The 17707-nt window shown below is 42.0% G+C and overlaps 1 protein-coding gene and 1 pseudogene across 1 annotated transcript; one reads left to right on the top strand and one right to left on the bottom strand.

The window, feature by feature from the left end:
* The first annotated feature begins 112 nt into the window (after positions 1-112).
* LOC125248239 lies at positions 113-17517 on the top strand (annotated as a pseudogene).
* Positions 8860-12880, bottom strand: LOC125249511 (piggyBac transposable element-derived protein 4-like). The gene is made up of 4 exons (XM_048161818.1): positions 12265-12880; positions 11568-11648; positions 11265-11345; positions 8860-10520 (listed from the first exon to the last, which is right to left on the bottom strand). The coding sequence occupies exons 1-4, from the start codon at positions 12414-12416 to the stop codon at positions 8909-8911; spliced, it is 1926 nt and encodes a 641-aa protein (XP_048017775.1). The 5' UTR covers positions 12417-12880; the 3' UTR covers positions 8860-8908.
* Positions 17518-17707: the final 190 nt, after the last annotated feature.

Genomic DNA, 17707 nt, shown 5'->3' with positions numbered 1-17707 from the left:
AATGCCCAGCATGGCTACAATATAGACAGAGATTCTGGGTCAGCCTCCTCTGTCACTCAGTAGACGAAAGACGTGAGTTTTCTATTTGCATGGGTTCGCTGGCTGGTTCTGGATGGCTGACGGATTCTGGCTGGCGGAGGATAGATTGAAACAATGGCTGGCCCTGGTGCTCTTCGAGATACAGCTGCATACGAGTGGTGAATCTGATAGATAACTGGTTGAACAGGGTTTTTCTGTGTCCAAAGCGGTTCAGCCCAGCGAAGACCTTTTCCGTCAAGTTGAGAGATTATAAAGGCCACCTTAGTACTGCCATCGGGATACAAGTGCTGTTGCATCTCCAGGACCAGCGAACAGTGCAGGAGGAATCCGTTGCAGCCAAGCCAGTGAAGGTGGCCGGTTTGGCCATGGGACTGGCTACCGCAGATGGTGAAGGAGATGCAGCAGTGAATGCGGAAGTGGTCGCTGGAGGTGCTGGCGTGGAAGTGCTGGAGAGCATGCGGCGCAGTGTATCAACAAGGTCTTGAAATGGATCCGGATTGCTCATCTTGGCTGTTCTGACAGTGTTGGTCCGGTCTTCTGTTACATACAGAAGGGGACGGAGACACAGGTACAGTTAAGACTGACTTTATTAAACAACCAGAGATGGCGGGCAGAGTGCAGGTGAGTGAAAGCAGGTTAAGTTCGTGACTGAAGATGATACTGGATCTGATACTTGTTTTTATCTTTCCCAGGGATCGTGGATGCAGGCAGATGTGGAGCAGACGAGACACAATGACACTCACAGGAGACAAGGAGACACTAGGAATCACGGAGAATGCTGGAGACAGGTAAGTAGTAGTTAGCAGAGTCCTTGAGGTAAGCATAACAGGTAGGCATGCGTTAACGAGACCAGACAGTGACTGAATGCTCTGGAGTGTCTTTTATGCTGCTGTGATGACTGGTGCTGATGAGTGTCAGGTGTAGCTTGTTAATTCTCAGGAGAGGGAGTGCGTTGTGATTGGGTGAGTGTAGAGCCTGGCGTGTCTGTGACAGCAATCTAACAATTATTATTACAATTTGCTTGAACAGGAATCTTCACAAACCAATGTACATATTGTTGCTTAACCTGCCTATCAATGATGCAATGGGGGCTACAAGTCTTTTTCCTCAGCTGCTGTATAGTATATGGTCTCAGGACAGATCTGTATCCTGCTCTGCATGTTTGCTTCAAGGCTTTTTTTGTACACCTGAATGGTGGAGCATCTTATCTTATTCTTACTGCTATGGCCTATGACAGATTTATCGCTATCTGCTATCCGTTAAGATATGGAGCCATTATGACAACCAATAACTTGATGAAAATCTTAACTGGGTTGTGGCTTTTTAATTTTTCTGCTATAATTGTAGTTCCCTTTCATGGGAACTCCCGCTGCGTCAAAGCGCAGGGGGAACGCCTCTGCATGATTGCGTCGTGAAGCACATGTGTAAACTGTTCAATAGCGTGATGGAACGTCATAGGTAGGTGACGTCACTGACCAGGAAACTATAAAGCATACCCAAAAACAGAGAACGCCAGCTTCTGTTCAGCAAGCGCTCTGTGTATCTGTCTGTCATATTTATTGTTGTCTGTCCCGATATATATATATATATATTATATCAGAAAGTGAAAATATGACTGAAATGGCGAATAAGCAATTCAGACCGTGTGCTTCTCCCTGCCCTCGCTTTATTTTCAGTGGGGATTCACACGAGCTCTGTGTTATGTGCTTGGGAGTGGAGCATGCCCAGGCAGCCCTCGAGGGGGTTGCTTGCAAGTATTGCGACAAGCTGAATGTTAGAACGCTCCGCTCCTGCCGGGCGCTCTTTGAGGAGGGAGCTTCGGCTCGCGTACCTCATGGTTCGGGTCCCGCTGCTGCCGAGGCAGAGTGGCTGCTCAGATGATGGAGTTCGCAGATGGATCTGGTGGAGGGGTTAGAGATGGGCGCCGCCCTTTCTCTGCCCTCACCTGCCAGGACCAGTGCCTTTTCTCTGGTGGAAGCATGCACTGCGGTTTCTTCCCCCAGGGCTGAGGCACCGGTACTTCAGATGTCTGACTCCGAGGAGCTAGACATTCTGTGTATCGATCATGAGGAATCGCCACCTCAGACACATGCATATGAGGAGCTTATGGAGGTTATAACTCGTGCTGTTGCTAAACGAAATATTTCATGGCCAGCCGAGAAACAAAAGGAAAGATCCAAGAGCTTCTTAGATGAAAGATTTTTACCATCTAGGTCTCAACCTCCATGTCGGGGATTGCCATTTTTTCCTGACCTCCACACTGAGGTGTCGAGGTTGTGGAATAAACCTGCATCTTATCATGTGTTTAGTCCTGTTACGTCTAACTACAGTAATATTTTAGGACTTAAACATCATGGCTATGCAGCGATGCCCAAAGTTGAAGAGACGCTTGCGAGCTATCTCTCTCCTGAGGCAGCATTGTCGCTTAAATCCCCAACATTGCCCGCCAAGCCACTAAAGACAACTTCAGCACTGGTGGGCAAGGCTTACTCAGCAACGGGTCAAGCCGCAGCATGCCTACACACTATGTCAATCATGCAGGTTTATCAGGCTGACTTGCTAAAGGAGATTGATGAGGGTGGGGAATTTTCATCCGACGCACTTCGCGAACTGCGTCAGGCCACAGACCTGTCTCTCAGGGCTACAAAGGAGACGGCCAAATCAGTAGGCCGGTCTATGGCAGCCCTAGTGGCCACTGAGAGGCAACTATGGTTAAATTAGTCTGGTATTAAGGAAAAAGACAAAAGTTTCCTCCTGAATGCCCCACTTTCGCCTTCTGGCCTGTTCGGCGATGCTGTCACCACTGTTGTCGATAGGTTTCAGGAGGCAAAGAAGCAAGCGGCGGCATTTCAGAAAATTCTCCCCCGCTGCTCTCAACCTCCTGAGGCTGCTGGGCGAGAGCAGCCTCAGACGAGTACCAGCTCCTCACACAGAGCTCAGCAAAAGATCAGCGTCGCCTCTCGGGCTCCCCCACAAAAGCAAGGTGGTTGGGGGTCTGGGTGGCGGTCGCAGCCGAAGGCTCCAGAGAGGAAGGCAGATCTGAGGACTGTCATCATCCCTCTGAAGTTTTCGGCGAAGAAGCCCCTGACGCCAGTGGCGAAGCGGAGTTCACCTCATTATACAGTACCCGTTTCTCCTCAGTGCCCTCAGGAGGGCGCTCTGCTAACCCTGCCACCTCGTGTGCTTCAGGGCGTCTTCAGCGATCCTCCGAGGAGGATCATGGAGCATTCAGTTCAGTCGCTTCCTGCCGGTTCGCCGTTTCAGGGCACTGGACTGATCGCACAAACAACACCAGAGGCCAGTCCTGAGAGACTGGGTCCCTTAGTACAAACCCGATTCCAAAAAAGTTGGGACAATGTACAAATTGTGAATAAAAAACAGAATGCAATGATGTGGAAGTTTCAAATTTCAATATTTTATTCAGAATACAACATAGATGACATATCAAATGTTTAAACTGAGAAAATGTATCATTTTAAGGGAAAAATAAGTTGATTTTAAATTTCATGGCATCAACACATCTCAAAAAAGTTGGGACAAGGCCATGTTTACCACTGTGTGGCATCCCCTCTTCTTTTTATAACAGTCTGCAAACGTCTGGGGACTGAGGAGACAAGTTGCTCAAGTTTAGGAATAGGAATGTTGTCCCATTCTTGTCTAATACAGGCTTCTAGTTGCTCAACTGTCTTAGGTCTTCTTTGTCGCATCTTCCTCTTTATGATGCGCCAAAGGTTTTCTATGGGTGAAAGATCTGGACTGCAGGCTGGCCATTTCAGTACCCGGATCCTTCTTCTGCGCAGCCATGATGTTGTAATTGATGCAGTATGTGGTCTGGCATTGTCATGTTGAAAAATGCAAGGTCTTCCCTGAAAGAGACGATGTCTGGATGGGAGTGTATGATGTTCTAGAACTTGGATATACCTTTCAGCATTGATGGTGCCTTTCCAGATGTGTAAGCTGCCCATGCCACACGCACTCATGCAACCCCATACCATCAGAGATGCAGGCTTCTGAACTGAGCGCTGATAACTACTTAGGTTGTCCTTGTCCTCTTTAGTCCGGATGACATGGCGTCCCAGTTTTCCAAAAAGAACTTCAAATTTTGATTCATCTTGTAGGGCATTGCTCGACAGAACCTACCAATGACTTTATCAATGAACAACATGATTGAACAAAGCTTCATTTTGGTCCAAAAGATCCATTTCCTGACAGGAAACGCCTAGCCTTAACCGGAGTGATGACGTGACTTCTTTTAACAAAGGACTCTGTCTAAAGGACTTCTTAGCTCATCAGCAATAAACTAATCAGAACCCATCACGTGGATTTGATCACATTAAATCTATTGATTCTCTCACAAAACCCTCTTGTATTATCGGACGGAACAGGAAAATACCCATCAACGGATTTAAAGACGAATCTGTCCTATCAATACCTCCCTTGTGTTGACCGTCCATCGTGACCCGGTCACTCGTGACTCCGGTCAAAGTTTAAACTATGCTTAAGGACTCAATCTTGAATCTCAAAAGGGACAATTGTCGATTACTTAAAGTATTAACTATATACAGAATAATACATGCCATGATGTAATTACTAACATGTCTATTCAATGTATTCAATATGTGGGTTTTCTTCAAATGCATTATTGTAATCATTGTTTTAATTAGGTCAGTCTAGTAATATGTGTGTAAGAAGTGTGCCATGTTTGAGTTCTAAATGCAGAATTTATAATTCTCTGTAATTCTGTGTGAATTAAACATTGAAATTCAGTATCAGGAAAATATTAAGAAACTTTATATTGTTGTTAATAAAACAGGAGAATGTTCTGCAGATATCACGCAATGTGATCAATAGACAATAGACGAGGCGTGTCTAATCTCCGTAGCAACGTCTCATTGGAGGATCGCTCCCTTAAAACTATGCTGTCCGAACAAGCTAATGTCAGAAGCTGGAAGTCAGAAATCAGAAGTCAGGAAATCAGTCAAAGGTCGGCCAGAAGCCGGACTGAAGCACAGTCGTTGAAGCCTGTTAGCCGAAGCACCGCTACTTTGACCACGGCGGAAAAGTCGCATGGGTCATTGATAACTGATTGACCGGGGCTGATTTTCCATCGAACACCCGACTTCAACCACGAGCTGCGCCGCTGATCATTCGACAGCCGTCACATCCAGACTCCGCAACCCTCTGTGAAATATCTGACCAAAGTCTCCCAAGAAGAGAGCCGCTCAAGCCAGGCGCTCAGAACAGGGCACCACACCAGCCAGCAGCATCCTTCAAAGCTTCCGCGCAACCCACAGGGCTTTCCCGAGAAGACGTCACCTGAAAGACAGCCAATCCAGAACGGGATTCCGCTGTACACGAGTCACGGAACAACCCGATTACCTCAGCTGTCACAGCAAACGCAGGTACAAGCAAACTTCTCTCTCTCTTGCTGGAAACTGGTGAAACTCCTTTAAACCTAAAGAATCAAGCCAAAGCTCTGCTTTTGTGATTTCCCTCAGGTTATGAGTTAAGTTAGCACTGAACTTGGGACTTTTCATAACTCATCAACTCCGCGAATGTGTGTGCATGTATGTATGTGTGTGTGTGTGTGTGTTTAGCCTTAGTTTCCTGTAATCATTAGAAGTAGTCAATAAATCTTGTTTTGATTTTCACATATACGAGTTTCTTGTGCTGTGTATCAAATTACTGTCTTAAACTCAAAGATCAAGTTACCTCTTGCTTATAATATAATAATTACAATAATAACAATAATCATAATAAAATATTGTTGGCCGCAGAATAATATTTTATCCAGAATTGGTAAAATACTCTAACCTCAATTTTCGCTGGACGAATAATTGATGAAGTGTTAAATATTAATTCTGAATCATTTACGGTGAATCAGTTACAGTTGATTCAATTCTTATTCCCTGTAACAATTAAATTGAGCTAATAAATAGGCTAAGTCCTTACAGTCTGACCACAAAACAGTTTTCCACTTTGCCACAGTCCATTTTAAATGAGCCTTGGCCCAGAGAAAATGCCTGGATCATGTTTAGATATGGCTTCTTTTTTGACCTATAGAGTTTTAGCCGGCAACGGCGAATGGCACAGTGGATTGTGTTCACCGACAATGTTTTCTGGAAGTATTCCTGAGCCCATGTTGTGATTTCCATTACAGTAGCATTCCTGTATGTGATGCAGTGCCGTCTAAGAGCCCGAAGATCACGGGCATCCAGTATGGTTTTCCGGCCTTGACCCTTACGCACAGAGATTGTTCCAGATTCTCTGAAGATGATGATAACTTCAAACTCTTTGCAATTTTTCTCTGAGAAACTCCTTTCTGATATTGCTCCACTATTTTTCGCCGCAGCATTGGGGGAATTGGTGATCCTCTGCACATCTTAACTTCTGAGAGACACTGCCACTCTGAGAGGCTCTTTTTATATCCAGTCATGTTGCCAATTGACCTAATAAGTTGCAAATTGGTCGTCCAGCTGTTCCTTATATATACATTTAACTTTTCCGGCCTCTTATTGCTACCTGTCCCAACTTTTTTGGAATGTGTAGCTCTCATGAACTCCAAAATGAGCCAATATTTGGCATGACATTTCAAAATGTCTCTTTCAACATTTGATATGTTCTCTATATTCTATTGTGAATAAAATAAGTGAAGTGAAGTGAAGTGAAGTGGCCAAGTAGGGTGACCCATACTCGGAATTTGTGCTCTGCATTTAACCCATCCAAGTGCACACACACAGCAGTGAACACACACACACCGTGAACACACACCCGGAGCAGTGGCCAGCCATTGCTGCGGCGCCCGGGGAGCAGCTGGGGGTACGGTGCCTTGCTCAAGGGTCTCACCTCAGTCGTGGTATTGAAGGTGGGGAGAGCGCTGGATATTCACTCCCATCACCAACAATCCCTGCCGGACCTGAGACTCAAACCCATGACCTTTGGGTTACAAGTCCGACTCTCTATCGATTAGGCCATGACTGCCCCCATAAATAAATAAGTTTATGAGATTTGTAAATTATTGCATTCCTTTTTTATTCACAATTTGTACAGTGTCCCAACTTTTTTGGAATCGGGTTTGCAGAATGGAAACGTCTGCCCAACATATCTCAATGGGTGCTGCGCATGGTAGAAGTGTGTTACAGAATACAGTTCAGGCTGAGGCCGCCCAGCTTCATTGGGGTGCTATTTACAGTAGTCAACCCAGAGCAGTCTCTGGTTATGGAACAAGAAGTTATGACTCTCTTGCGAAAAGGGGCTATAGAACGGGTGTCTCCGCCCAGCAGGCAGTCAGGGTTTTACAGCCGATACTTCATAGTTCCAAAGAAGGATGGAGGACTGCATCCTATTTTAGATCTGTATTAAATTTAGATTTGTATTAAAGAAGTAAAACATTGAATGACTAGTAATTTTCTTCTATTAAATTCAGATAAGACTGAAGTATTACTTATTGGGCCAAAAACCTGTACACAGAATCTCTCAGACTACAATCTGCATTTAGAAGGATGTACTGTTACTCCATCCTCGACAGTTTAAGACCTGGGTGTTATATTAGACAGCAACTTGTCCTTTGAAAATCATATTTCATATGTTACAAAAACAGCCTTCTTCCACCTCAGAAACTTTGCTAAGATACGGAATATGTTATCTATTTCTGATGCAGAAAACTTAGTTCATGCTTTCATGACGTCTCGACTAGATTACTGTAATGCATTATTAGCTGGTAGTCCTGCTTCCTCAATAAATAAGCTACAATTAGTACAAAATGCAGCTGCTAGAGTTCTTACCAGGTCAAGAAAATATGATCATATAACACCAATTTTATCATCTCTACACTGGTTACCCATTAAGCTCTGTATCGATTATAAAGTATTGCTAATGACCTATAAGGCTCTAAATGGTTTAGCTCCTGTGTACTTAACTGATCTTCTATCGCCCTACAATCCTTCACGCTCTTTAAGATCACAAAATTCTGGACTTCTGGTTGTACCTAGGATAGCTAAGTCCACTAAAGGAGGGAGAGCGTTTGCACATTTGGCTCCAAAACTCTGGAATAGCCTTCCTGATAATGTTCGGGGCTCAGACTCACTCACCCAGTTTAAATCTAGATTAACCCTCTGGAGTCTGAGGCTGATTTTGGGCCCTGGAGAAGTTTTGACATGCCCTGACATTTGTGCTTTTTTCAGTTGGTTATAAAAATATTAATGACAAAAGTCTCATTACACTGTATTCAGCACAAACTAGGCTACCATAATATGTGAGCAACAAGTATGTACATGTTAGTATTTTTTGAGAGTATTACGTATATGCGTAGTTTTTGAAAAAACAAAAAACAAAAGTAACTGAAACAATGCCTCAAAATGCATACTAAATGTTTTTTCACAAGACTTTTGAGAATTGTATATTTTATTGTAGAATTTTTGCTTCAAAATGATGTGGAAATGATCCTCCCTACTCTGACACATAAAACATTGTATTGATTTTAAATTTCTAAGACACTTTTTGTTTAGGTAGGCCATATGCGAAGAGGTGTGACTCTTCATGAATAATGAAGTGATTTACACCTGGGGAGATTAAGACCCTGCCCCTAATGAGCCGCATAATGAGCCATTCACTCAGGAATGTGACTGAGTGAACTAAGAAAATGCAAAGACAAGACATATCATTGTTTTTTTCTTTTTTATTTAAAATAAAGTTAACAATATAATTTAAATATAAACAAGGGTTAAAGGCACATTTTGTGTATACAGGCAAATAAAGGTAAGGTTTATAAAAAAGCCCACTCTTACACCCTATACATGACATGCTTGATCACACACAGATAATCTTGCCCAATGGTCAGTGGGAGGTGGTGAACAGAGAATCTGAACAGTCACACATCTGTGTGCCATTTTTGAAAACAGTTCCTTTTCAACTGAAGACACAAGTAAACGTCACATGCCTGGCATTTCCAAGGTGTGTCTTGCCTTTTACCAAGCTGTACTTTGCAAAGCATGCAGTTCCGATGACCAGCGGTGGCATTATTCCTTGCATCTGATGTCAGCTCTGCTGCTGGAACCGGTACATGGTCACTTTTGGTCCGTTTTGGAGCTGCTTTCTGTGACGACATACCAAAGAGCTCTGCAATCAGCTGTTCTATGAACTCTTTATGGGTCATGTTACCGTAAAGGTCTTTGTGTATGATGAAAGCGTTTGTGGCAGCAATGTCCAGGAAGTGTAGAAAGATCTTTCTGTACCACTTCATTGTTTTGTGCTGTGTTGTGTAGTACTGTATCAGCTGATCAGACAGGTCGACACCCCCCATGTGTTGGTTGTATGCAGTCACAGGTGCAGGACATGGAATTGTCTTTGTCCTCCATGTTCCTTGTGATTTCACCCTCCTCTGCACAGTGTCTCCACTATAAGCAGCATGTATGGTAGAACAGACAGATACCTCTCGTGTGTCCATCCACTTGACAAATACAAGAGCTCCATCCCGAATCCACCTGATGGATCCTCTGGCAGATTTCTTGGAGAGTGAATTAGCTGCATTACGAGGGCAGTCCTTCCTGTTGTCTCTGTATGTCCCACAGCCACCAAACTTCATGGCAAACAAGTCTCTCAGGAGCTTAGGACTTGTGTAGAAATTGTCCATGTACAGATGGTACCCAGAGCCTAAAACTTTACAGTCCAGAAGAGATGTCACCGCATCATATGATAGTCCATGGCCTGTGGGAAAGTTGTTCTTTCCTGTGTACACAGAAAAGTCCACAGTGTATCCATTTGATGAATCAGCAAGGACAAACAACTTGAAGCCCCACTTGGTTGGCTTGGCTTTCATGTATTGTCTCATTCCAGTGTTTGCTTTACATGCCACCATTCTTTCATCCACAGCCAAGTTCTGTTTAGGATGGTAGATTGCTTTACAAGCAAGGCGGATTGTGTCCATGAGAGGTTTGACCCTGAAAAGACTGTCATGATCAGCTGTTCCCCTCTTTCTGTCATTCTCCTTGTCTTCATCTGGGTGACTCATGTGCACGTTCCATGAAATGGTACGGTATCTGTCTCTTGACATGATTGTAGCAGGAAAAGGCACAGAGAAAAGACTGTCCTGTCGCCAGTAGTCACTGATGGAGCTCATCTTCACCATAGCCATGTAAAACAGCAGCCCAATGTAGCGGTACATCTCACCGATGCTGATATCTGTCCATTTATATCTACATCCCTTTGAAACTGCCCTGGCAGCCTGAGCATTGGTGTTCTGGCATAGAGTTGAAACTGCATCCTCAGAAAAAAACATTTTGAAGAGACTCTTAGGAGTGTGTTCATCAGCAGGACGCAGCTGTGGTCCAGGTTCCCGTGCAGGTAGGAATCTCAGAGTCTGTGGAACCATGTCAGTGTCATTATCTGTTTTCCATGACAGAGCTGAATGCCTGTTGCTTGTCTGAATGTTTGTCTTGGCCTTTTTTGCAAGGGGTTTTGGAGCACTCTCATTAGGGCTATAGCTGGAGAAAAAAAAAACAGTGAGATGGTTATTACACAAGGAGCTATACTATTTGCATCATCAATAACTAATACTAATATAATGTTTATTATTGTATATATTAACATTACCAAGCACTAATGCTAATATATTGTGCACGCATAAGAAAGAAAGCCATACAGACACATATATACATACACTACCGTTCAAAAGTTTGGGATCACTAAGATTTTTAATGTTTTTAAAATAAGTTTCGTCTGCTCACCAAGGCTACATTTATTTAATTAAAAATACAGTAAAAACAGGAATATTGTGAAATATTATTCCAATTTAAAATAACTGTGTACTATTTAAATATATTTCACAAAGTCATTTATTCTTGTGATGTCAAAGCTGAATATTCACCATCATTACTCCAGTCTTCAGTGTCACATGATCCTTCAGAAATCATTCTAATATGATGATTTGCAGCTCAAGAAACATTTCTGAACAATTGTAAACAATAAATGTCTCTTGAGTAGCAAATCCTCATATTAGAATGATTTCTGAAGGATCATGTGACACTGTAGACTAAATAGTACACAGTTATTTTAAATTGGAATAATATTTCACAATATTACTGTTTTTACTGTATTTTTAATTGAATAAATGTAGCCTTGGTGAGCAGACGAAACTTATTTTAAAAACATGAAAAATCATACCGATTTCAAACTATTGAACGGTAGTGTACATAGGCCTACCATATAGTGGGTGAACATGTACTTACTCTTTCTCATTTCCGCCTGTGTTGCTGGGTGCCCTCTTAGTGGGAATTGCAGGTGAATGTGAGAGTGATGGATCCACATTCCTAAAAAAAACAAATTGTAAAAAAAAAAAAAAACTGTTATTATTAGCATATAAGATACTACTCTCATACCATTACCTATGCATAACGGACAGGAAAGTAACAGGTATACAAGCATGCTGTATATGTCTGTCAACTGGCCATTACCGGACAAAGTGTGCGAATGTGTAAACGTTACAGTCTGCTATATCAGTTTGCACATATAGTGGGTAAACGTGTACTTACTCTTTCTCATTATCGCCTGTGTTGCTGCGTGCCCTCTTAGTGAGAATTGCAGGTGAATGCGAGAGTGATGGATCCACATTCCTAAAACAAAACAAAAAAACTGTTATTATTAGCATATAAGATACTACTCTCATACCATTAGCTATGCATAACTGACAGGAAATTAACAGGTATACAATCATGCTGTATATGTCTGTCAATTGGCCATTACCGGACAAAGTGTGCGAATGTGTAAACGTTACAGTCTGCTATATCAGTTAGCACATTTAGTGAATAGCAGCACGTTCGCGCATTTCACAACCAAGCATATTTTAGCACATTCACGTCTATCATAATATGCTATTCAACTGCATGCAGTTAACGTTAATCGATCTAAGGCGTGTATCCAACGTATCTATGCATATTAATAACAAGTCGAATATCAACAGAAAAGCATTCTATTTATAAGCATTTTTATGAGATAAAGTTATATAGATAGATGTAAATATAAGGCAAATATATATGTACGCTTATATAAAAAACACGTCAAGTAATTTAAGTATATCAACAGAAAAGCATTCTATTTATAAGCATTTTTATGAGATAAAGTTATATAGAGTTATATAGATAGGCCTAGATGTAAATATAAGGCAAATATATATGTACGCTTATATAGAAAAAACACGTCAAATAATTTAAGTAAAACTAAATCACTTACTCATTAGAAACTGTATCTTCAGCTGGATCAAGTCGCTCTTCAAAATACAGACGTTCATCGTCAGAGTCGTGTTCTTCTTCCGAGGAAAAAGTGAACTCTTCCTCACTGTCCAGGACCATCTGAAGAGCCTGCTCACCTGAGTAGCGTGCCATCTTCCAAACGCGCAGGAAAGCGAATGAATCTGATGAAACTTGATGCTTTTTAAGACACTGTTAGGGGCGTTTACAGTTTGCATAGATCGCCTCAGCACATTATCTTATGAATAGAGCGCTCTGCGCGTGGGCGGGCACACATTAAAGATAATTAGGTAAGACAGGAGAAACAGTACCTCTCTTTACTTTTATACTGATTACATAAAGGGAGAATATTTTTTTTAGAATTTATTTGTTTCGTTTAAAAGTAGACACTTAAAGCTTTGCAAAGACATATCTCTCATGTCCATGTAGCATGTATAAGCCATCTATTTTAGTTATTTTTAGTGACCTTTTAGAATAATGTTTGCAGAGACGGAGATGGCAGGACAGCACACCCTGTATATTTTATTTATTTTTAAAAAGCACAAAGTTTTATTTTGATTGTGAGTGTACACAAATAAAAGAAGACATTCTGTAGTTTCAATTGATGTATTACTTATGTCTCTATGATAAAAAATGACGGAGTATTTTAAGTCTGTTTTGCTGCAATGTGAAAAAAGGCGCAGGCGCGTTTTTAGACCTCAGAGTGTTAAAGACGCATCTCTTTAGCCAAGCATTCACATAATGCATCGCATGTCAGATCAATTGCATGTGACTATCTTTGCTTAATGTTATGAACAGCAGCTACGCTAATTATTCTCCATTTGCTTTTCTGTTGACTAGAGAGGACTTCAGCTTCAGTTTGGATCCAGCCTCTTAAGAAGACCTCAGATGACCAACACTTATGAAGAGACGGCACCAACTCCTGTGAGGACTTCAGAAGACGCAATCATCTGGATCAACATGCACATTACACAATTTCTGTATCCTAATTATTGTTAATGTAATTCATTTTTCAGGAACTCATTGCTTCTATGTTCAGTTAAACTGCTAACAGTGATTGTAAATTAATTGCCTAAGTTATTACATTATTTGCTAACTGCATTCTTTAAATTGTAATGTTGACATGCATTCTCTGTAAAGCTGCTTTGAAATTATATGTATCGCGAAAAGCGCTATACAAATAAATGTGAATTGAATCTGCGTGTTCTGAATCGCACAGTGCAGAAACTAAAGTTCAAAATGCTTACACTCAAACAGATTGTTTCGCAAATCCAGTCCGAGAATTGGTTTGTGACAATCGATCTGAAGGACGCTTACTTCCATGTGTCTATCCATCCTCAACACAGGAAGTTCCTGAGGTTCGCTTTCAGGGGCGAAGCGTACCAGTACCAGGTTCTTCCGTTCGGCCTAGGGTTATCTCCCTGCACCTTCACGAAGTGTGTGGATGCAGCGCTGGCTCCTCTAAGACTCCAGGGCATTCGCATACTAAATTATATCGATGATTGGTTGATCCTTGCTCGATCAGAGAGCATGGCGGCTCTACATCGAGATGTAGTTCTCACTCATATGAGAAGGTTGGGGTTCAGGGTCAACGCCAAAAAGAGTGTGCTCGTTCCTTCTCAGACGACCACTTATCTAGGTGTGTATGCATTTCCCCCGATCGCTCTGCTCCCAGAAGTTCTGGAGAGGGTTCGCCGAGTTGGGGTTCGGCTGCTGCTTATAGCCCCATTCTGGCCAACCAGAATTTGGTTTTCGGACCTAGTGTCTCTACTAGACGGTCCTCTTATGGAAATCCCTGTCAGACGAGACCTCCTGTCTCAGGCAGGAGGCACAATATTTCACCCTCATCCAGAGTTATGGAACCTGTGGGGGGCTCACCTCATAGATTCAGGTGTCTCCACCTAGGTGGTTGAGACCATCCTCTAGTCCAGAGCTCCTTCCACAAGAAGATTGTATACCATTAAGTGGAGAATTTTTTCTTCTTGGTGTGAAGAAAATAATTTGGACCCAGCTAGTTGTGCTGTGGGTTCTATTCTTGAGTTCTTGCAAGAACGTTTCTCCGCTGGATTATCCCCATCTACTTTGAAAGTTTATGTAGCAGCTATCTCTGCTTATCATCTACCCTTTGAGGGTACTACAGTGGGGAGAAATCCCTTGGTTACTCGATTTCTCTGTGGAACTTTGAGGCTGAGGCCTGCTCAGCGCACAAGAACACCGGCTTGGGACCTGGCATTTGCGCTAGAGGGTGTAGCATCTGGACCAATCAGCCACACAATTATTCATTGTATTTAATGAATTACCCATAAACTCACTCTCACTATCAAAGTTCTCTGAACTCATCCCCCTAAAACTGCAACCAGCATCCCAAGTGTAGCTAGCACACAGGCACAACTAGGTGTCCTGTTACAGTTATATGGTACTTTTATGATTCAGAAGAATGCTGTAGAGACTAGTGACTCATTCTTCCTGAGAAGGACAAATAAACTCTCTTAATCCTATGTATTCTCTATATAACAACTTGGGAAATGTATAAACACATATCAAATTTTCCCATCTCATGACTTTCCTTTTATAGGCTTTATTCTATGTATTAATTCTCTCTTTTGAACTATTTTGGTATTAATGTTCCATAGTTGCAAATGTATAGTTGACTGAGATCACATTGGCAGCATGTTTGGTATCTACGGACTCCAACTTTCATTTCCTATTTGGTAATTTATGTTACATGTTACTAACTCTGTGACACATTAGTATTATAAGAATCTAGAGGGTTCTTCTCTCAGACATCCAATCCAGTGTCTTATGCTAATATCTTGCTACAGAACAAAGACTCGTAAAACTTCCCTCCGAGGGGGCAACTCCTTATTGGCTCAGACACCTCAAGAGGGTGTGACATCTTCACCCCTTATATTTACTGATCACAAGACCAAGCCCTCTCTTCCTGCTCTTCCTCCTCTTCTTCTCTTTACTGAAAAATGCTGACGTCAAGATGACGCTGTAAGAAGCTAGAAGCTTCTAAGGAACCCCAAGCTTGTGCCAGGCCTCGGCCTAGACCTTCCATTCACCAAAGATCCTCTGAATCCAACTGGTTCTCTTTCATCAAGACAATATCTGCAAAGATTCAACGGGAGCCTCCACAAATTGCATCAGGACAGTTTTAATTCATCTTGGAGAGACATGCAAGTATCAAACTTAGTCTCATTATCGGATACATTGAGTATCCTTACCCCTTTTAAAGAAGGGCCTGTTAAAACTAAACTGATGGTTTGCTCAAGGCTGTTGATCTGCTGAAATGTCCAACAATGCTGTAACCTCTTGCTTCCTGTACTCTGCTTTAGCTCTCTCTCTCTTGGTAAACTGTATGCATGTATGTGTGTGAATGTTAGAGTAGTTTAAGTGTTTAGTCTAGTTAATAAAGTCTTGTTCATGTCACACGTAAGGTTGTCCGTGTTTTGCGCGCATATACGGGAGTCCCTATTCATGTCGGTCCTGACTACAGGCTTTTAGTAGAATAAGATTGTTATTTCCCATAACCTGGAAATGAACATTTCTTTGAATTAATAAACAATTAACACTGTGTGTTCATTGAACAACAAGTTAATTGATTGTAATATTAATTTTATTACATTCAGTTAATTTTATTAACTGATTAAAATATTAATAATTAATTATAACTAGTTATGATTAATTATTCATATTTATTTTGAGCTAATTTGCTACAAGGGTCTTACCCTTCATCCTTTTGAACCATTGAAAGAGGTTCACGAAAAGTTTGTTACTCTAAAGATCTTTTAGAGTCTATCTTTCTGCTAGCTATTTCGTCTCTCAAAAGAATTGGAGACTTACAGGCTCTTTCAGTTGCTCCGTCATGTCTGGAATTTGCTCCAGGGATGGTTAAAGCTTTTCTTCACCCGAGACCCGGTTATGTGCCTAAGGTCCCTACTAAAATTGCAGGGCCTATTATGCTGAAGGCCTTTTGTCCTCCACCTTTTACTAACCCTGGTCAGGAACAACTTAATCTGCACTGCCCAGTTAGGGCTTTAGATGCATATGTCCACAGAGCTGCTGTGGCGTAAATCAGATCAACTGTTCGTTTGTTATGGGTCACCTAGGAAAGGTTACCCTGCATCTAAGCAGAGGATGAGCAAGTGGGTGGTTGAGGCTATCTCACTTGCCTATGAGTCTGCTGGGCAGCCATCCCGTGGCTCATTCTACTAGGAGTATGGCTGCTTCCAAAGCATTGATCTCAGGAGTCTCCCTGCATGATATTTGCAATGCAGCAGGGTGGTCTTCTCATCATACGTTCATTAGGTTCTATAACCTAGATCTCGACTCCACTCTGGGGTCCTCTGTTCTCTCGTCTTGATACACTTAGGCATTTGAGACTATGGCATAGTGGGTATAGCATTCCCACCACACTTTGATGCAGCAGGAGTTCCCATGAAAGGGAACGTCTTGGGTTACGTATGTAACCCTGGTTCCCTGAATAGGGAACGAGACGCTGCATCTCAGTGCCATACTCCCAGAATGCCTGAGAGCGCCTTGCTTCAGCCAATCAGAAGCTGGCGTTCTCTGTTTTCGGGTATGCTTTATAGTTTCCAGGTCAGTGACGTCACCCACCTATGACGTTCCGTCACGCTATTGGACAGTTTACACATGTGCTTCACGACGCAATCACACAGAGGCATTGGCAGAGGCACTGCGCTTTGACGCAGCGTCTTGTTCCCTATTCAAGGAACCAGGGTTACATACATAACCCGAGACGTTTTCTGTCTTCTAATACCTTACAGGATTTGCCAGACACACATGACAGACCTTGTCTGCTATAAGACAGCATTAATGAAACTCTTATGCAATGGCACAGAGGTGAACAATATCTATGGGTTGTGTTGCATAATTATTTACCATGGCCTTTCACTTTCTGTTGTGGCATTTACATACATTCATATACTAATCACATGTGTTTCTAATAAGTAATCTGATTAAGGCAAAGATTAAGGCACTTCAGACATGTGGTACTCATTTGGTCGTCTTTCTTTTCTTAGAGTTTAACACTCTTTTTCCTCTTCTTGCACATCGATCTGAGAGTATTCCAGCTCACCTACGCAGAGTGTTTTCTATCTCCAATTTTATCTTTCCTCCTCTTGTGAATCCACTTGTCTATGGTTTTAAAACTAAAGAGATCAGACAGAAAATTCTCACGTTTCAAAAACAAAATAAGCAATGTCTGAATTAACTCCCTCGGGTCGGCGGTCACGCCAGCGATACCACCTCTGTTTTTTTCTTACCAGTGTGAAAGAGACTCAAAATACTCTGTCAATGTTTCACATACAATTAAGAGCTATACACCATTTTAATCTGTGGAATATCTTCTTTTAAATGTGTACACTCACAGTATAAATAATATGTTGTGCTTTTTGCAAAAT

This window comes from Megalobrama amblycephala, linkage group LG16, assembly GCF_018812025.1.
Source record: "Megalobrama amblycephala isolate DHTTF-2021 linkage group LG16, ASM1881202v1, whole genome shotgun sequence".
NCBI classification, from domain to species: domain Eukaryota; kingdom Metazoa; phylum Chordata; class Actinopteri; order Cypriniformes; family Xenocyprididae; genus Megalobrama; species Megalobrama amblycephala.
This window is presented reverse-complemented; position numbering and strand designations above follow the sequence as displayed.

Excerpts from the sequence above, each read along its gene's own strand:
- LOC125249511 (XM_048161818.1), bottom strand. The coding sequence starts at position 12,416 with ATGGCACGCTACTCAGGTGAGCAGGCTCTTCAGATGGTCCTGGACAGT. Across the intron at positions 11,346-11,567 it reads ACAGGCGATAATGAGAAAGA|GAATGTGGATCCATCACTCT; the intron begins GTAAGTACACGT and ends TGTTTTTTTTAG. Across the intron at positions 10,521-11,264 it reads ACAGGCGGAAATGAGAAAGA|CTATAGCCCTAATGAGAGTG; the intron begins GTAAGTACATGT and ends TTTTTTCTCCAG.